Source organism: Hemitrygon akajei, chromosome 31, assembly GCF_048418815.1.
Source record: "Hemitrygon akajei chromosome 31, sHemAka1.3, whole genome shotgun sequence".
NCBI classification, from domain to species: Eukaryota; Metazoa; Chordata; class Chondrichthyes; order Myliobatiformes; family Dasyatidae; genus Hemitrygon; species Hemitrygon akajei.
In genome coordinates, this window is record NC_133154.1 from 20,203,287 (window position 1) to 20,225,083 (window position 21,797).

Here is a 21,797-nt window from a genome sequence, read left to right on the forward strand (position 1 = left end):
GTGCCTTAGTGATCCAGGTGTTTGATAAAGAGAGCAAGTGAGGTCTTCTCCCCAACACTGGTTCAGGTTCTGGGGTGTGGGTAGGAGATCATAAGTGGCTGTGATGACAAAACTTAGCCTAGATCCCTCCATCTCCCAGATGTCATGCCAGCTGAGTTTCCTCTTTTCCAGGCTCTCCCAATTAGTCCATTAGCCATTAAGACGGCCCTTGCATGTTGCTCTGCCTCCTCCTGTCTTCTCACCTCCTCCACCACAAGCCGTCTCTCCTGCACTGATGTTGCCTTGTGCCATTGAGGAGTCTTTGGGACGAGTCCAAGCCTGGCACTCCCTATTTGGACTTGGCAAATCACATCCCTGAAACAAAGAGCAGACTTAGCACTCTCAACGGCTTCAGATGGGGTCCACTTCCTCCCCGTTGCCACACGGGTGGGGGGGGTTCACTGTTCGAATAATATTATCTTCAGATTCAGTGAGGGTCATGACCAACCTTGCTTTGGTGCATTTGAATTCTTCCACAAGACTTGTAATTGGTAATTCTAATTTGCCGTTCCCGTACAGTCCAACAGGACTTAAGCATTGTGGAGTCCAAGCCACATGTTTTCCTGTAGTTGGTGCTTTTCCACCTTTGTTGATTGAGATTTCATACACTGTTAAAGGCTACATGAGTATGCCGAACTGGAAGCACCACACCTTGAGTTTTCCTGGCAGCTAGATCTTGTTGATGCGAGCTATGTACATGATGGTATCCTTTTTGAGTTGTTTAAACTGCTCAGTGTCCTTGAGCTTAGCATCATATCAATGGGCCAAGCTCTTCACTGGCATTTCTGAAGCAGTTGGGACAGGTGTTCCATCAATATGAAATCTTTGAATAGCTTCTTGTATTCTTGCAGCTGCAAACTCAAGAAAATCTACAGTTTCTCCGTTTCATAGATCCCTTTTCGTTCTCTTCAACCCTTTGGTTATTCCTTTTATCACTTCCTTTTAATAGTTCTAGCATTTTCTATACTGCTGACGTCAGGCTAACTGATCTGTAGATCACTAAGTCCTGATGAAGGGTCTCAGCCCAAAGCCTTAACAGTATATTCCCAACAATAGATGAAGTCTGACATGCTGAGCTCCACCAGTATATTGTGTGCATTGTGCTGTTTCTTAATTGCTCTTTACCTAAATAATGGAGTTAGATTTGCAACCTTATTATATATGGGAACTATTCAAAATTCTTTCAAATTTTAGACAGAGGTAATCATCTCCCTACATCTAAATCTCCAATGCCACCTACCTGAAGACCAAATGTAGATCATCAGAAATATATTTGTTCCTGCCCATTAATTTCTGCAGTGTCTATGTTAATGCTGATTTCCTTCATCTCTTTCATTCTCACCTGTTTTCCATTCTTTCCATGAAACCTTTTATTTAATTTATCTGCTATTTCCTTATTCTCTATTAATGTTTGTAAGGAAAAGTTCACTAAGCTTTATCGTTTCTAGGTATTAATAGGAGTGATACTGGTATATTTCAGTGCTCTGGCTCTTCCTGACACTCTGATTATTAACACCCATTTCACAATCACCTTACCTCCCTTTTTAACTTTGTAAATTGCTCCCCACCTTGCCATTCCCCCCCCTCCCCGCAGGAAAAGCACCTTTTTTAGTTTAAAGGCTGGTTCATTAAGGTAGTGATCATACTTTGATTCAAGTAAAGCCTGCTCAATGGTACAACTCCCTCTTTTGCCAGTTTTGACATTGCCCTGTGAACTGAAATTCATTTCTTCCACAAAAATCTTTGAACAATGCATCCATTCAACACTGATATTAATTCTACAGATATGTTCGTGGCTCAGAGAATATTGCCTCATGAGTCTAATTTTTAAACTTCAATCCTAACTGCCCATGCATGTACAGCAGAATCACCTCAGTCCTATGGACGGTGGAGTTAGTTGATAGTCCTTTTGCAGCTGAAGAAATATTCTTAACTTGGCCACCAGGCAGGCAATATGTCCTTTGGGGCTTGCAGCTGTAGTGAACAGTATCCATCTTCCTAACCCCATTCAGCTATTACTGTGTTCTCCTGCTCACTATCCCAACTTCATTTGCTCCTTGCACTTGAGAGCTGTGGTCACATTGCTTATAGACACTGCCATCTATTCCTGCTTCCATACGGAGTGCAGGAGTTTCAAAGATTTTGGACAGGTACAACGGCTGAGGCGCCTCCATAGCTGCCGCCTAGATCCTCACACTTGACTAACTTGTGGTAAGGGAAGAGTTCAGCTGGCGAGATAAAAGCATCTAAAGGAGATGAAAGCAAATCACAACAAATGAGTAAGAGAACATCAAGATTTAAAGCTAATTGCATCTACCGTACTTTAATCCAGGAAGTATAACTGGCAACGAAGATGTGCTCAGGAGCCCACAATATTACTTCCATCATTGAGAAAGATGGGCAGTGCTTGAAATTTAATATTTATTTATTGAGATACAGCGTGGAACAGGCCCTTCTGGCCCTTCGAGCTGTGTCACCTAGCAATCCCACAATTTAACCCTAGCCTAGTCACGGGACAGTTTACAATGCCCAATTAACCTACCAACTGGTACATCTTTGGATAGTGGGAGAAAACCAAAGCACCCAGAGGAAACCCACGTGGTCATGGGGAGAACGTTCAAGCGCTGTCCCCATATAAAATTATATAATATCAATATAAAATTATAAGAGGTCTGTATAGCAAAGACTGCAGGAAACGTTTCCCCCTATCAAAAAGCCATAGGTTGAGGTTAAGGGAGAAGTGATTCCTACCCAGATATTGGTGAGTACCTGGAAAGCACTGCCTGAGAGAGTGATTGAACCCGGATCAGCAACAGCTTTTAGGTATTCGCTAAATGAACATTCGAATTGTTAGACATAGAGCTGATAGACCAAGTGCTGGCCAGTATTATTAATAAGAAAGGATGACATGAGAGACTGTAGATGTCAGAATCTGGAGCATTCTACAACGTTGGGCAACATCTATGGAGGAAAATAGAGGAAAATAGGCAGTCAAGACAAAGAGTTACCATTGATGCATCGTGACCTGCCATGTTCCTCCAGCATCTCATGTGTTAATGTAGAAGGATATCCACGATTTGACATGGATGAGTTGAGCTGAGAGACCAGTACCATAATGATTCTGGTTGTATACCACTTTCTCCCTTGAATGGCCTGATGTGCAGATTTAATCTCAGGAGTGTGTTGAACAAAGTATCCAAATGATTTTATCAGTCCTTGGTTCATTGCAATGTCTTACCAGACTCCAGTTCATCAACTGAAGGCCTCTTTGAGCCAGCTGTCTGGTATTTTGCAGCAGTTTTACAATCTGAGTCTGAGTCAGGAAAAGATACCAGCATTATGGAAGACTTCCTGCTTGGTTCCTGTACCCAAGAAGGTGACTCTACCTGAACTTAATGACTATGGACCAATTATCCTCACATCTCACGTGATGAAAGTGCTAGAGAGCCTGGTTCTTGGCTTACCTTGGACCGCAGGTGAGATCTTCATTGGACCCCCTACAGTTTGCCTACCAATCTCATGTGAAAGTGGATAATGCCGTCATATACCTGTTGCAGAGAGCTCACTCCGCCCTGGATGATGCTGGTGGCATTGTGAAAATCACATTTTTTGATTTTTCTAGTGCCTTCAATACAATCCAGCCACTTCTTCTGAGCAAGAAGCTGCAAAGGATGGGCGAAGACAAATCCACTATCTCCTGGATTATTGACTACTTGACAGACAGACCTCAGTTTGTACGGCTGGGTAGTTCTCTGTCTGAGATGGTGGTGAGTTGCTCTGGAGCGCCCCAAGGGACTGTCCCTGTCTCTGTTTCTGTTCGCATGTACACCTCAGACTTCCAATACAAATCTGAGTCTAGTCACTTGCAAAGTTCTCTGATGACTCTGCAGTGGTTGGGAGTATCAGAGATGGGCAGGAGTTGGGAGTACAGAGGGCTGTGGAGTGGTGCCAGAGGAATCACCTGTTCCAGAATGTGGCCATACCAGGGAGAAGGTGATTGATTTTAGAAGGAAGAGGACTGTAATGAGTCCTAGCAATACACGCAAAATGTTGGAGGCCAGGCAGCATCTATGGAAAAGAGTACAGTGGATGTTTAAGTAGGTGTCGTGCTGAAGAATGTCGTTCTGAAACGTCAACTGTGCTCTTTTCCATAGATGGTGACTGGTCTCCTGAGCTCTTATAGCATTTTGTGTGTGGTGCTTGGATTTCCAGCATCTGCAGATTTTCTTTTGTCTATGATGAGTCGTGTATACACTCTGGGAGAAGAAGTTGCGGAGTTGAAGGAGTACAAATATTTGGGTGTTCGCCTCGACAACAAGCTTAACTGTGAAGCTAACAGCAAGGCTGTTCCCAAGAAGGGAATGAGCAGACTCTATTTTCTAAGGAAGCTGAGATCCTTCAATGTATGCAGCAGGATGTTGGAGATCTTTTACCAGTCTGTTGTAGTGAGTGCAGTCTTCTTTGCAGCTTTATTTTGGGGGAGCAGCATCAGTGCTGGTGATGCAAAAAGACTAAATAAACCCATCAAAAAGGTGGTATCTGTCCTTGGCTACAACCCAGATTCTTTTGAGTTAGTGGTGGAGAGGAAGGCACTAAACAAACTGTTATCCATTATGGACAATCTGGTACATCCTCTCCAAGACCCACTGAATAAGCAGCAGAGCCCCCTTTCAAACAGCCTCATTCAGCTCCACTATCACAAGGGTCGTTACAGAAAATCTTTCCTACCAAATGCAATAAGCATATACAACAGTTTATCTCTGTGTGACAGGAGAACACACATCATAGTACAATGGTTTCTGTTTTATTATTTTGTACATTATTATTGCACATTGCTGAATTACTGTGTATATTATTATGTACTTTATTATTAATATTTATTATTGCTAAGTGTGTTTTTTTTAATGTTGCTGGTATTTTGAAATAATTTGCCACTTGGGATCAATAAAGTACTTATTAACTGTGAGCTAGTGTTCCTTGAGCTACAGATGATTTGCAGATGTGCTCATTTTAGAGTTTTGCATTAGCTCTGACATGCTGCAGTTTTAATTAGACATAACCAGCAGGCAATAACTTAGAGCAGACCTCTTTAAAATTGCGAAAACCACAAATCAGACCTCAAACTTGCTATCATTACTGAACCAATACTGAACAAGTTATTTGTAATCTTTGTTTTTTTAAAACATTAAATTTCAACCATCAGGCTCCTGAAGTAGTGTGGATAACTTCACTCACCTCAACAATGAGCTATTCCACAACCTACAGACTCGCTTTCAAGGACTCTAGAACTTATGTTCTCAATGCTATTTGTAAAACTATACGAAATACATATGGAAACAGAATCGGGCCATTTGGTCCATTCACTCTGCTCCAGCATTTCATCATGGCTGACCCATTTCCCTCTCAGCCTCAATCTCCTGCCTTCTCCTCATATCCCTTCATGCCCTAACTAATTAAGAATCTATCAACCTCTTCCTTAAATATACCCAACGACTTAGCAAACACAGCCACCTGTGGCAACAAATTCCACAGATTCATCACTCTGGCTAAAGAAATTCCTCATCACCTCATCATGGACATCCCTCTCTTCTGAGGCTGTGTCCTCTTGTGTCACACTCCCCCGCCATAGGAAACACATCCACTCTCAAAAATATTCGATAGGTTTCAATGAAATCAACCCCCATTCTTCTGATTTCCAGTGAGTACACAATCATTTTTTGAACCTCCTTTGAACCCTCTCCAATATCAGCACTTCCTTTCTTAGATAAGGGGCCCAAAACTGCTCACTATGCTCAAGTGAGGCCTTAACAGTGCCTTATGAAGCTTCACATCCTAGTCTTCTCAAAATGTATGCTAATATCATATTTGTCTTCCTCACCACTAACTCAACCTGCAAATTAACCATTAGGGAATCCTGCACGAGGTCTCCCCCATCCCTTTGCACCTCGTATTTTTGAATTTTCTCTCCATTTAGAAAATAATATACTCTTTTATTTATTCTATTAAAGTGCATGACTATGTCTTTTACTAAATTGCAATGCCATACACTTCCCTACACTGTATTCCATCTGCCACTTATATGTCGTTCTCCTAATCTGTCTGTCCTTCTCTACTTCCTCAAAATTACCTGCCTCTCCACCTATCTTTGTATCATCCACAAACTTGGCCACAAAGCCATTAATTCTGTTGTTTAAATCAATGACATACAATGTAAAAAGAAGTGTTCCCAACACAGAACCCTGTGGACCACCACTAGTCACCAGCAGCCAAACAAAAAAGGCTCCCTTTCTTTCCACTCTTTGCTAATTTGCCAATACTCTATCCATTAGTATCTTTCCTGTAATACCGTGGGCTCTTGTCTTCTTAAGCAGCCTCATGTGTGGCACCTTGTCAAAGGCCTTCTGAAAATCCAAGTACATAATATCGACCGATTCTCCGGAGTCTATCCTGCTTGTTATTTCCTCAAAGAATTACAACAGATTTATCAGACAAAATAATCCCTTAAGGAAGCCACGTTGACTTTAGCCTATTTTATCATTTGCCTCCAAGTACCCCGACACCACATCCTTAATAATTGACTCCAACATCTTCCCAATCACTGAGGTCAGACTAACTGTCCTATAGTTTCCTTTCTTCTGCCTCGCTCCCTTCTTGAAGGGTGGAGTGACATTTATAATTTTCCAGTCCTTCCAGAATCAATTGATTTTTGAAAGATCATTACCACCAATGCCTCCACAATTTGTTCAGCCACATCTTATAGAACCCTGGGCTGTAGACCATCTTGTCCAGCTGACTTACCTTCAGACCTTTCAGTTTCCCAAGCACCTCGTAATGGCAATTTCACTCACTTCCGCCCCCTGACTCTCTTGAACTTCTGGCATACTGCTCGTGCCTACCACATTGAAGGCATATGCAAAATACTTATTCAGTTCTTTCGTCATTTCCTGGTCCCCCACTACTACCGCTCCAGCATCGTTTTCCAGCGGTCCAATATCTACTCCTGCCTCTCCTTTATACTTTATATATCTGAAGAAACTTTTGATATCCTCTTTAATATTATTGACTAGCTTACCTCCTTATTCCATCTTTTCCTTCTTTATGACTTTTTTAGTTACCTACTGTTGGTTTTTAAAAGCTTCCCAATCCTCTAACTTCCCACTAATTTTTGCTCTATTAACTGTCCTCTCTTTGGCTTTTATATTGGCTTTGACTTCTCTTGTCAGCTACAGTTGCGTCATCCCTGCTAGTGTTCCCTTCCAATCAATTTTAGTCAGCTCATCTCTCATGCCTCTGTAATTCTCTTTACTCCACTGTTATACTGATACATTTGATTTTAGCTTCTGATTCTCCATTTTGTAGCATATGGAGTAAGTCACATTCCTAGCAGCTCTCTCTTTTAATATACCGTAGATTCCGGACTACAGAGCGCACCTGATTAAAAGCCGCTGGCTCTAATTTTAGAAATAAAATCAATTTTTTACTTGTACAGGCCGCACCGGATTTTAGGCCGCACCGGATTTTCGGCCGCAGGTGTCCCACGTTGTAATATGAGATATTTACACAGAAAGATATTACACGTGAGGATTTTTTAACTTTTAATTAAATCCATATGGTAACAAACAAATATATATTGCAAATGCTTTTTTTCGAACCGTACCTGTAATACGGCTACTTTTAAATATACATACGTATCGGTAACACAAATTACGTTGCATATACTTTTTTACTGAACAGCACGAACAACATTCCAATATCTCCTAGCGACTGGTAAAAATATATATACTGCAGCCTACCAGGAAAAGTTATTGATCGCCTTTAACTTAAAAGCAGCGTTTTCGCTCGGGTCTGATGAGCTCGCGTAACGCGATCGGGTCTAATCGGGTCTAATGTGCTCGGGTCTGATGTGCTCGGGTCTGATGTGCTCGGGTCTGATGAGCTCGCGTAACGCGATCGGGTCTAATGTGCTCGGGTCTGATGAGCTCGCGTAACGCGATCGGGTCTAATCGGGTCTGATGAGCTCGCGTAACGCGATCGGGTCTAATCGGGTCTAATGTGCTCGGGTCTGATGAGCTCGCGTAACGCGATCGGGTCTAATCGGGTTTAATGTGCTCGGGTCTGATGAGCTCGCGTAACGCGATCGGGTCTAATCGGGTCTAATGTGCTCGGGTCTGATGAGCTCGCGTAACGCGATCGGGTCTAATCGGGTCTAATGTGCTCGGGTCTGATGTGCTCGGGTCTGATGAGCTCGCGTAACGCGATCGGGTCTAATCGGGTCTGATGTGCTCGGGTCTGATGAGCTCGCGTAACGCGATCGGGTCTAATCGGGTCTGATGAGCTCGCGTAACGCGATCGGGTCTAATCGGGTCTAATGTGCTCGGGTCTGATGAGCTCGCGTAACGCGATCGGGTCTAATCGGGTTTAATGTGCTCGGGTCTGATGAGCTCGCGTAACGCGATCGGGTCTAATCGGGTCTAATGTGCTCGGGTCTGATGAGCTCGCGTAACGCGATCGGATCTAATCGGGTCTAATGTGCTCGGGTCTGATGAGCTCGCGTAACGCGATCGGGTCTAATCGGGTCTAATGTGCTCGGGTCTGATGTGCTCGGGTCTGATGAGCTCGCGTAACGCGATCGGGTCTAATGAGCTCGGCTAATGTGCTCGGATCTGATGTGCTCGCGTAATGCCCCCACCTTCCCGTTTATCGCAAACCGGTATCCCACAAGACGCGGCGAAACCGGGTGTGACGTCATAGCATCCCGGGATGTAGTACAGAAAACAAATATAGTTAAAACACTTCTAACTTTAACTAACAAATGAATTACTAAGCGAAAATATTATAAACTAAGTAACTGCCATAAAGGCAGCACAATGCTTTTCTTCGAGTGTTTTCCATGTTGATGAGGGTGAGTACAAATGACTGATTTACAATAATTTAATTGTGAAAGTGCGCTTGATTTATCGTACAATTTCATTGGACCTCTGTGAACTACTCATCAATTTTATTGGTCTACTGTTACGAGGCAAAATGTTTACGAGGCGGCATGAAAAAAAACCATGTATTAGCTGCTCTGGATTAAAGGCCGCAGAGTTCAAAGCTGTTCAAAATGTGGGAAAAAAGTAGCGGCTTATAATCCGGAATCTACGGTATTTTATATCCCACTAACAGATCCCTTTTAGTTTTGATGATTTATTACTTCTACTGAAGGATTTATGACTTAATTACAATGGCCAAAAAAAGTCGTTCTGGTATTGAACTGAGAAGCGGCAAGACTTTTCCTGAAATGAAGCAAACGGAACAAACCAAGAAAACGGACGAATCTGTTACATTAACAGGAATATTTTCTTCAATACAAGACATGAAATCGGAATTCGGATCGCTTAATATTAAAATTGATGAGTTGGCTGGTTCAAACGGGAAGCTTGAAAAGGCTATTTCTACGATTCAAGACTCTTGAAAAACTTGGACTCTCAACTTCAAACACTTCAGCAGACTACAACCCGAATTGAGAACGAGCATTATCTATTCAAGCAAACTATTAAAGATCAAGGAATGAAGATATCTTCGATGGAAAAGAAAATCAATTAAATTACCTTGGAACTATCTAAAATGAAGAAAAGAATGGCTGATTTAGATAATAGAGGGCGTCGGCGGAATCTGAGTATTCTGGGACTGCCTGAAAATACTGAAGCTGGCGATCTATTAAAATTCTTTTCAGATATGTTGTAATCACTTTTCAATGAGACCCTTGAAGCTAGCCCCTTAATTGACAGAGCCCACAGAATTCCATTTTCTGGGCGTTCATCCGAATTACGTCCTAGACCAGTTGTACTTTCTTTGCATTATTATTTGACTAAAGAAGCTATTCTTTGAGAAGCCAGAAAGAAGCGGAAATTAATCTTTAATTGAACAGAGATTTGTATAGTCAAAGACTATCCTCCCGAAATCTTTGCCAAAAGAAAGAAATATCGAGAAGTTATGAGTGAAATGTATAAATTAGATTTAAATCCCTCCCTTTGCTTTCCAGCAAAGCTGATAATTTTTCCTGAAAAATCTCAGTTACTGAGAATCTACTCTCCTCAGGAGGGATGGGAGTATATTAAAAACCTTAAAGTTAAGCCTACTGAATAAAATATTAAAGTTATTCCGATTACTCAATAGACAATTTTGAAGTATTTGCTGTATGAGTTGTTTATGGATGTTCTGAGTTAAGTACATTCTATACCTTTTTATTCTTTGGTATGGGACGTGGCTGATTTATTTTTTTTACCATATTATTAATTAGTACATATATAACTGCTTTGTAGGGAACCTTTATAGTATTGTATTTTAATGGTCCGTGTAGGACCTGTTGTGTATTAATCTTTTTATTTCTTTTATTTGTTTCAATACTTATAGTTTTAGGTCTGTTATATATATATATATATACTCATTTACTTTTTCGAGAGAAAGAATATTGTTTGTAATATTACTTACTCGGATTTATTCTTTTTTTTGAATATGTGTTTAAGCTACTTTAGCTGATTCTAAGCTGGCCGTTGTTAATTATGTTTTTATTACTGTTAGACATAACATTATAGTAGTTGAATTCTGCTTGTGTCTTTTATTATGGCTATTTTCCATGGGATTTTTGCTTTATTGTAATATACAGAGCTGCAAGATGGAGAACAGGGTTAAGGGTTATTAGTTAGCATGGGATCAGCCTATCGGTTCCTTAATTCTTATCTTTTGGGAGGTGGGAGGGGGAGGGGTCTATTAGAGTATTTTTTTCCTGATTGGGCAGTTCTTTTGATGGATTTCTCTTTCATAAATGCGTCACTCCTTTTGGTTTAATCTGTACTTGCGTAACATTTCTTTTATATAATATTAAATTCAATTTTAAAGATGGATGTTAATAAAATCAATATAATATCTTGGAATTGGAACGGTGTCAATCACCCCATTAAGCGTAAAAAGATTTTTAAGAAATTAAAAACACAATGCAGATATTTTGTGCAAGAAAATCATATACGAAAACAGGATGAGGACAGGTTTTTCTGTTTATGGGAAGGGCCTCTGTTCCACTCGCTGTCGGATAGTAAAATACGAGGCGTTTCTATATTTCTTAGTCCCAAAATTCCTTTTGTACACTTTAATACTACTACTGATTCGATTGGAAGATATTTAATTGTTACTGGTTTATTATGTGAGCAAAAGGTAGCTCTGGTGTGTGTATACGCACCTAATGTAGATAATTCTGATTCTTTTAAAGAAATTTTTTTCTGAGTTACCGAATCTCAATGAATATAAGCTGATCATGGGTGGTGACTTTAATTGTTGTTTAAATCCAGCGATTGACAGGTCATCAACCAATCCGTCGCTTAATAAAGCGGCAGCTTGTATTAACTCTTTTTTATTAGAATATGGCCTTGTCAATATTTGGAGATATAAACACCCCAATGATAAAGATTTCTCTTTTTTCTCACACGTCCATCACAAGTATTCTCGAATTGATTACTTTTTTTTAGATACACGTCTGTTAAACTCCGTTGTTGAATGTGTGTATGACATCATTGCGCTCTCAGATCACATGCCTTTAAAGTTAACCCTTAAGCTTTCGGATAGATTTTTGAAAATGTCACAGTGGAGACTGAATCCTGTATTGTTACAGGATCCAGCTTTTGTTAATTTTATTAAGGAGCAAATTTCTATATTTTTTGAATTTAACACAACTGAAGGAAAGTCAAATCTGGATATATGGGACACGTTGAAATCTTTTCTTAGGGGACAGATAATCTCATATTCAGCAGCCTTGAGAAAGAAAACTAAAGCGGAATTTTCAGTGCTTATTAATAAAATTAAACTGATAGATAAAGTGTATTCAGTTAAACATACTGAAGACCTATATAAAGAAAGGGTCGAACTTCAATCACAGTTTGATTTGCTTCTGACCTTTCCCATTGAACAACAAATTTTTAAATCTAAAAGTTTATTTTATATACATGGGGAAAAATCTGCTAAGCTTTTAGCGGGTCAGTTAAAGGCTGGGATGGTCAGAAGACAGATTTTAAAAATTCGTCAACCACGTAGAACAGAAACTTTAGATCCTTATGAAATTAATATTTATGGATTTCTATTCTAATCTTTATAAATCTGAATTCTCTGATAACACTATTATTATGAATAGATTTTTGCAAATGTTAAACATGCCTCAAATTTTGATTCAAGATGTTGATATGTTAGATGCACCTATTAAACAAGAGGAGATAGCCAAGGCTATATCCTCTATGCAATTAGGTAAAGCTCCGGGACCTGTTGGTTATATGGTAGAATTTTACAAGACTTTTCATGAAATGCTTATACCACATCTTCATCAAACGTTTACTGATTCTACATCCTTTGGGAACCTTCCTAAAACTTTTTATGAAGCGCCAATTTCATTGATTCCAAAAAAGGAAAAGACCCACTGGAATGTGTATCCTATAGACCTATTTCTTTACTGAATGTAGATTTTAAAATCCTCTCTAAGATTCTAGCAAATAAGCTTGAGAATATCTTGCCTAATGTTATCTCAAACGATCAAACAGGATTTATATAAAATAGGTACTCACATGTTAATATTCGAAGATTGCTAAATATCATTTATTCCCCCTCAGCCAAGGAATCTGAATGTATTGTATCTTTGGATGCAGAGAAAGCCTTTGATAGGGTGGAGTGGCCTTATCTATTTCAGGTTTTGAAGAGGTTTAATTTTGATCCAGGATTTATTTCCTGGATTAAACTGATTTATCATGCCCCGGTAGCTGCGGTTATAACTAATAATCAAAAGTCTCCTTATTTTAGATTATATAGAGGTACCCGTCAGGGTTGTCCCCTCAGTCCTTTATTATTTAATTTGGCTTTAGAACCACTTACTATTGCTCTTAGGGATTCTAATTCTGTGCAGGGTATTAAGAGAGGGGATAAATTACATAAGGTTTTGTTATACGTGGATGATTTATTAGTTTACATTTCAAATCCTAGGAAATCTATTCCTTTTATGTTATCTATATTTATGGAATTTGGTATTTTTTCTGGATATAAACTTAATTTACATAAAAGTGAATTATTTCCTATTAATAATTATTCTGATTATTATGATCAAGTACCTTTTAATATTGCCAAAAACCATTTTACTTACCTTGGTATCAAAATTACTAAAAATTTTAAAGACCTATATAGGTATAATTTCTCCCCTTTAGTTGAACATACTCAACAGGCGCTTTCTAAATGGTCACCTATGTCGATGTCATTGATAGGTCGAATAAATGCTATAAAAATGGTTGTTCTACTGAAATTTTTATATATTTTTCAAGCAGTTCCCTCTTTTGTTCCAAAAACATTTTTTGATAAAATAGATTCTCTGATTTTGTCTTACGTTTGGAATAATAAAAGCTCTAGAGTGAATAAACTTTTATTGCAAAAACCAAAAAAAGATGGAAGACTGGCTTTACCAAACTTTAGATTTTATTATTGGGCAATTAATATTTGTTATATTACTTTTTGGATGTATGATATAGACAACCAAGATCGCCCTTCATGGTTACAGTTGGAGGAAAATTCAGTAATGGGGTTTTCGTTAGCTTCTTTATTAGGAGCTCCCCTTCCATTTTCACTCTCCAGAATAGGTAGATAAGCTCTTAACCCTATTGTTAAACATACTTTAAAAATTTGGTTTCAGTTTTGTAGATTTTTTGAATTAAATGATTTTCTACTTTCTAGTAATATTTATTCTAATTTCTTTTTTAAACCAACTTTGGATAAGGCTTTTTTAACATGGAAAATTAAGGGAATAAAAACTCTTTTAGATTTGTTTTTACAAGACTGCTTAATGTCCTTTTCATAGTTAATGGATAAATATGATATCTCTAATACATGTTTTCAGAAATTTACAGGTTAGGAATTTTTACGTGATTTTTTACCGAATTACCCCTTGGCCTGCTCTTTAAATTTGGCTTATGCTATTTTTCAGTTTAAACCTTTTCAAAAATGATTAATAGTTAATTTATAAACAGTTAATGAATGCTCGCATGTCGCCTAATGATAGGGTTCAACGCAAATGGGAAGTAGAACTTCAACATTCACTTTCAGACAATCAGTGGAGTAAAATTTATTATTTATTCAATAATTCATCTATCTGCGCACGCCATATCTTAATTCAGTTTAAGATAGTACACAGGGCCCATATGTCCAAAGATAAATTGGCGCATATTTTTCCTAATATAAGCCCTATTTGTGACAGATGTAATGCAGAATTGGCTACTCTAACTCATATGTTTTGGTCATGTGTAAGCTTAAACAATTTTTGGAGGGATGTGTTCGGAATATTATCTAAAATTATAGATGTGGATGTTCAACCTAATTCACTTATAGCAATTTTTGGGATTATTCCAGAGGAAGCAAGCAAATTGTCTGCTTCCGCTCAACGTGTGATAGCCTTTTCAACTTTACTGGCTAGGAGAGCTATTTTACTACACTGGAAAGAATCTAACCCACCTGCTGTTTTTTATTGGCTCTCCTCCATTATGTTATGTCTAAGCTTGGAGAAAATTAGAAGTCGGACATTTGATACATCCGTTAATTTTGAACAAGCCTGGCAACCCTTTATTCAATATTTTCACATGATTTAATTTTTTTTTTAAATTTATTTTTCTTTATCCTCTTTGAGGAAAATCCTTATCTGTGAAGGTTCGGAGGTGACTGGAAGGATTTTTTTTCTCTCTTAAAATTTTATCCTCAATTGGACTGCCCAATCTTTCTTTTTCTTTCTTTTTTCCTTTTTTTTTTGTTTCAGTTTAGTTAGTGGGTGTTTTTTTCCTTTATCAAATAAAATTTCCAATTTTTTTTTATGATCGCTATGAGGAGTTGTGGTTTTTCTTGACCATTGTATATATAACAGCGTAATATTTTACCTATTTGATTTTGACATGATATACTTTCTGTTTTTATTATTGCTGTTTATATGTCTTTTATATTATCTGTTTGCTAAACTCCTCTGATTTATATATTATTTGAAAATCAATAAAAAGATTGAAAAATGAAATGATTTTAGCTTCTCCTTCTCAAATTGCAGGGCTCAACCACGAGCTGCTCTAAAAAGCCACCTTGTGGAGCAGCTCCTGGGATTCAGCACCAACTTGATATTCCCAATCTACCATGACTATCGTAACTGTTGGGGAAATTAATTTGCTAAGGAATTTCAATTAAAGTTGGTCACTAATAAATTGGACACAAACTTCAAGGTGACTAGAAAATACCCTTATTCATAAATAAGGGAAGAATGACTCGCTAATGGTGTGATAGTCAAGTCTTCCAAAGAACAATAGTCACAGCCTTTTTTATACATGCACACAGAAAGTCGATTACATCAGTCAAAGTTTTTAAAGAAGTCAATCCTGTGCATTTTATCAATTGCCACGACTGCCAACTCTCTTTTCTGCTTACAACACACAGAGATAGATTGTTAGAACATCCTTGAAGCTAAGATAGATTATTGCCAAATGGTGAGTCTTTATTTATGGTTTTAAGAAAGTTCATTAAATCTTTAGATCCAGGAAGTCAAATACAAAAATACAAAAAAAAGTATTTGTATTTTATGTTAGTACCAGATAGGTGAAGGAAAATCAGACTCACTGTTTAATTGTCTGAAACTTTGGCTTGGAAACTTGAAACTTGGCTCCTCTGTACACTTTATGACCTTGGCTGTCTCTTGTTTACACAGTTATTTTATGCTCTGGGATTATTGCTAATTAAAGGAAAGTGCAGGGTGTTAACAACTTGAGTATTTTAACCCTTTATTCAGAATTTGCTTCCACAGTAACATTGCCCTTTTGACATGCATTTTCTATCTCACAGTATAATTTGTAGACCACATCTTTGCTACTGTTTGGAGGTCTGTATGCAAGTCCCATCAGGGTCTTTCTATTCTTGCAGTTTCTTCGCTCTACCCACAATGATTCTACATCTTCCAATCCTATGTCACCACTTTCTAATGATTTGATTTTATTTATTACCAGCAGAGCCATCCCACTCCGTCTGCCTACCTGCCTGTTCTTTTGATACAATGTCCATCCTTGGATATTATGCTCCCAGCTATAATCTTCTTTCAGCCACAATTCAGTGATGCCCACAATGTCATACATGCAAATCTGTAACTGTGCTTACAAGTTCAGCTACCTTATTCTGTATACTGCATGTAGTCAAATGTAATACCTTCAGTACTGTATTCACCCTTTTCGATTTTGTCCGCCTTTTACATTGCAACTCTTCTTGTTAACCACAGTTTTGCCCTATCATCAGCCTCTCCTTGCTAGCAGTCTCACTACACACAGCCTCCTGAGTGTAAACCAACTACCCCATCCTTAGCCCTATTACTCCGGTTCCTATCCCCTTGCCTTTAGTTTAAACCCTCCCAGACACCTCTCGCAAACATGCCTGCAAAGATATTGGTTCCCCCTCGGGCTCAGGTGTAACCCATCCCTTATGTATAGGTCATACCTTCCCTAGAAGAGTTCAAAATGGTACAGGAATCTGAAATCCTGCACCAGTTCCTGAGCCACACATTCATCTGCCAACTCACCTTATTCTTAACCTCACTGGCACATGGCACAGGCAGCAATCCAAAGATTACTACCCTGGAGGTCCTGTATTTCAGCTTTCTACCTAGCTCCCGGAATTCTCTCTCTGGGACCTTTCCCACCTATGTCATTGGTGCCAATATGCACTAAAGCTGCTAGCTGGTGATCCTCCCCTTTTAGAATCCGAGACATCCCTGATCCTGGCACTTGGGAGGCAACATACCATCTGGTTGTATCTATCTAGCTATCTGTCTATCGATCTATCTATCATCACTGTCTTCTTTTACGCATTGGTTGTGTGTCAGTCTTTCTGTATAGTTTTTCATTGATTCCTTGTTCCTACAAGAAAATGAATCTGAGTAGTGTGAGTTCTGAGGGACTGCAGGGTTGGACTGGCGGGTGTCCAGGTTGGACTTTGTCGCTAAGAGAGTCAGAGACTGAATATGTCAGGTTCTGCAGGGCTGCAGAGTTGGCCTAGCGAGTGGCTGGGATGGATTTTGCCATGGTTGTAAAAACCACAAGAATGTAAGGGGATGAATTTGTGCCTGTGTGGCAGATCCATAGGATTCTCAAACAAGAGAACGTCTGGAGATCCTGAAAATCGAAGCAACACACACAAAATGCTGGAATAGCTCAGCAGGCCAGGCAGCATCTATGGAAAAGAGTAAACAGTTGACTAGGCTAGAGATTGAGTCGCCTGGGACTATACTCATTGGAATTCAGAGGAATGAGAGGGGATCTTATGGAAACATATAAAACTATGCTAGGGCTAAATAAGATAGAGACAGGAAAGTTGTTTCCACTAGTAGGTGAGACTAGAACTAGGGGACATACCCTCAAGATTCGGGGGAGTAGATTTAGGACGGAGATGAGGAGGAACTGCTTTTCCCAGAGAGTGGTGAGTCTGTGGAATTCTCTGCCCAATGAAACAGTGGAGGCTACCTCAGTAAATATATTTAAGACATGGTTGGATAGATTCTTGCATAGTAGGGGGATTAAGAGTTATAGGGAAAACACAGATAGGTGGAAATGAGTCCATCAAGATGGCGGCGCGACGACGCAGGGCGCAGCGGCCACTCCAGTAAGGAATATCCGTTATCTGTAAGTAGGGGCCGTGCACAATCCTGATTTGATTGAGACGGATGTGTGAAGCACGGAGCATCTGGCGAAACTTCTGACATGCCTGTGCTGCTGACGCTGCTACTGAGCGATCGGAGAGATCTCCAGAGAGGAAGGCCCCGAATCCTCGGCTTTGCCTGTTGCTTGGTGGCCGGAGCCGGGGTTGAAGCACTCGGCAGAGATGGTGCTCGGTGCTCGGTGTCGGAGGGCTGGTCGGAGGCACGAAGTTGTCGGAAGTTTTCGGACGGACTCACAGTTGGCTGTGCTCGGGTGCTTCCAGAGGCTGCATCGGGAAGTTTTGCCACGTTGGAGGTTTCTTCCTTCTGCCATCTGCGTGAGATGATGGGCTATCTGGGACTTTGAGACTTTTTTTTTTACCGTGCCCATGGTCTGCTCTTATCAAATTATGGTATTGCTTTGCACTGTTGTAACTGTATGTTATAATTATGTGGTTTTTTTGGTCAGTTAGTCTTGGTCTGTCTTGTGTTTATGTGATATCATACTGGAGGAACATTGAATTTCCCCTTGGGGATGAATAAAGTATCTATCTATCTATCTATCTATCTATCTATCTATCAAAAGGCCTATACTCCTGCTCCTATTTCTTATGTTCTTATGACGTTTCAGGCTGAGAGCTTTCAGTACTCTTTTCTATTGATGCTGCCTGGCCTGCTGAGCTCCTTCAGCATTTTGTGTGGATTCTCTTCCCCAGCTAGGTTTGGGTCAAGTATATGGTGACATATACCGTAGATTCCGGATTTTAAGCCGCTACTTTTTTCCCACATTTTGAACAGCTTTGAACTTTGCGGCCTTTAATCCGGAGCGGCTAATACATGATTTTTTTCATGCCGCCTCGTAAACATTTTGCCTCATAACAGTAGACCAATAAAATTGATGAGTAGTTCACAGAGGTCCAATGAAATTGTACGATAAATCAAGCGCACTTTCACAATTAAATTATTGTAAATCAGTCATTTGTACTCACCCTCATCAACATGGAAAACACTCGAAGCATTGTGCTGCCTTATGGCAGTTATTTAGTTTATAATATTTTCGCTTAGTAATTCATTTTCTAGTTAAAGTTAGAAGAGTTTTAACTATATTTGTTTTCTGTACTACATCGCGGGATGCTATGACGTCACACCCGGTTTCGCGGTGTCTTGTGGGAAAACGCCGGTTTGCGATAAACGGAAAGGAGGGGGGAGCGCATTACGCGAGCGGCTTTGGATCTGAGCGAACGCTGCTTTTAAGTTAAAGGCGATCAATAACTTTTCCTGGTAGGCTGCAGTATATATATTTTTTACCAGTCGTTAGGAGATATTGGAATGTTGTTCAGTAAAGAAGTATACGCAACGTATATTTAAAAGTAGCCGCGTTACGGGCACGGTTCGAAAAAAAGCATTTGCAATATATATTTGTTTTTGTTACCATATGGATTTAATTAAAAGTTAAAAAATCCTCACGTGTAATATCTTTCTGTGTAAATATCTCATATTACAACGTGGGACACCTGCGGCCTAAAATCCGGTGCGGCCTTTACAATTAAAAAATTGATTTTATTTCTAAAATTAGAGCCAGCGGCTTTTAATCAGGTGCGCTCTGTAGTCCGGAATCTACGGTATATACTTAGACAATAAATTTACTTTAAACTTGGAAAACTGCATCTTTTCTCTTGCATCTTCAAAGTGCAGTTAATAAAGTTCTAAACAATGCTGTATTTATCATTATTATATTTGTTTTAAAGCAATATAAGACAGTTATAATGATTAATCATATCCATGTTAATGGCTTTCAGCTGGATGAGTTCATTTGGCTTCATTTCTCAGGCTGAAGTATATTTTAGAGAAAGTAGAGATAGTCTTCCTCCAGTTATTGCAATTTATTGCTCTTTGCTGAGAAACTTGCATCAGTAGGTGTGAAGGCATCCTGATTTGGTTGAGATTTGTATGAGCAATCTAGGCTAGGTTTGCACTTCAAGACTTGTCCCTTGGCAAATACAATAAATCCAACCAGTATGGGACTGTATTCAGCATAGAGTCAGTATCTCCAAGAAAAAAAGGATAGTGGAAAAGGGAGAGTTTTCTTTTTTGAGTGAGGCTCTTATTTTCATGGTTATGCATGACAACAGAGTCTGATATTTTGTTGATTGTAGTCATTTAATGTGAGATTCTTATAGTGACCCAAATGACAAGACCAAAACTTCAAAGTAAATTTATTATCAAAGTACATATATGTTACCATATACTACCTTGAGATTCATTTTCTTGGAGGCATTCACAGTAGATACAAAGAAACACCATAGAATCAATGAAAAAACACACATAGAAAATGTGGACAAACAATCAATGTGCAAAAGACAAGAAACTGCAAGTACAATAAAAATATATAAAATAAATAAAGAGTCCTTAAGAGAGATTCCATAGATTGTGCAGTCAGCTCGGGGTTGGGGTCAGTGAAGTTACACCCTCTGCTTCAAGAGCCTTACGATTGAGGGGTAATAATTGTTCTGACCCTGATGATATAGGACTTGAGATTCTTGTACCTCCTTCCTGATGGCAGTAGCGAGAACAGAGCATGGCCTGGATGCTGGGGGACCTTAATGATGGATGCTGGTTTCCTGCGACAGCGCTCCTTGTCAATGTGCTCAGTGGTGGGAACAGATTTACCTGCATCTATTGCTTTCTGTAGGACTTTCTATTCAAGAGCATTGGTGTTTCTATGCTGGGCCAGTCTTCATTTGACTGCTGCTTCCTATAGCTGTGTTCTTTTGCTGGAGGAAAAATTGAAGGCTTAAAAGCAATCTGTAATTATACAAACTAGTTTCACTTGTTGTTTCAGATGATCTTTCTATCAAAAGGAAAGGATCCAATGCAGTCATTCATGATGCCCTTCTACCTTGTAAAAGGATGTTCTATTGAACAACCAGTCTTCTCAGCTAATTACATAAAGGGAACCATTCGGGCTGAACCTGGAGGTATGTAGAATAATCAAAGTTCAGAACTGAAACAAATGTTTCCAACTACTTTGAAATTTGAGAAAGAGAAGCTAAATTCCAATGTGTCAGTATTTCAGTGGAATAAAAGAAATTACAGTGCATGAGGGGGAACTGGCCAAGGTTGACTGGAAAGGGACACTAGCAGGAAGAACAGCAGAGCAGAAATGGCTGGAGTTTCTGCGAAAAATGAGGGAAGTGCAAGTCAGATATATTCTTAATGAGAAGAAATTTTTGAAGTGGAGGAAGGACACTATTGAGTTTGACAAATGAATTCAGAGCCAAAGTAAAGGCAAAAGAGATCGCATACAATGAAGCCAAAGCTAGTGGCAAGGTAAAGGATTGGGAAGCTTTTAAAAACTTACAGAAGAAAACTAAGAAGGTCATTAGGAAGGAAAAAATGGATTATGAAAGGAAGTTGGCAACTAATATCAAAGTAGATACTTTAAAAGCTTTTTTAAGTATATAAAGGGTAAAAGAGTTGAGGGTAGATATAGGACCAATAGAAAATGACACTGGGGATATTGTAATGAGAAACCCAGAGATGGCAGAGGAGCTGAATGTGCATTTTGCATGAGTCTTCACAGTGGAAGACATCTGCAGTATACTGGACATTCAGGAGTGTCAGGGGAGTGAAGTATATACAGTGAAAATTACAACTGAGAAGCTGCTCAGGAAGCTTAATGGTCTAAGGGGGGATAAATCTCCTGGATGAAGTGCACCATCGAGTTCTGAAGGAAGTAGCTGGAGAGATTGCAGAGGTATTAACAATGATCTTTCAAGAATCAATAGATTCTGGCATTGTACTGGATGACTGGAAAATTGCGAATGTTACTCCGCTATTTAAGGAGGCAGCAGAATGGAAACTATAGACCTATTAGCCTGACATCAGTGGTTGGGAATTTGTTGGAATCGATAATTAGGGATGAGATTACGGAGTACCTGGAGACACATTACAAGATAGGCCAAAGCCAGCATGGTTTGCTGAAAGGAAAATCCTGCCTGACTAACCTACTACAATTTTTTGAGGAAGTTACAAGCAGGGTAGACAAAGG

General features: G+C 39.3%; 1 protein-coding gene across 1 annotated transcript in view; it reads left to right on the forward strand.

The window, feature by feature from the left end:
• LOC140719144 (WW domain-binding protein 2-like) overlaps window positions 1-21,797 on the forward strand; it is a 78,433-nt gene that overhangs the window by 32,366 nt on the left and 24,270 nt on the right. The window contains exon 3 of the mRNA XM_073033556.1: window positions 20,589-20,724. Within this exon, the coding sequence (XP_072889657.1) occupies window positions 20,589-20,724 (136 nt within the window). The remainder of the gene's footprint in view (window positions 1-20,588; window positions 20,725-21,797) is intronic.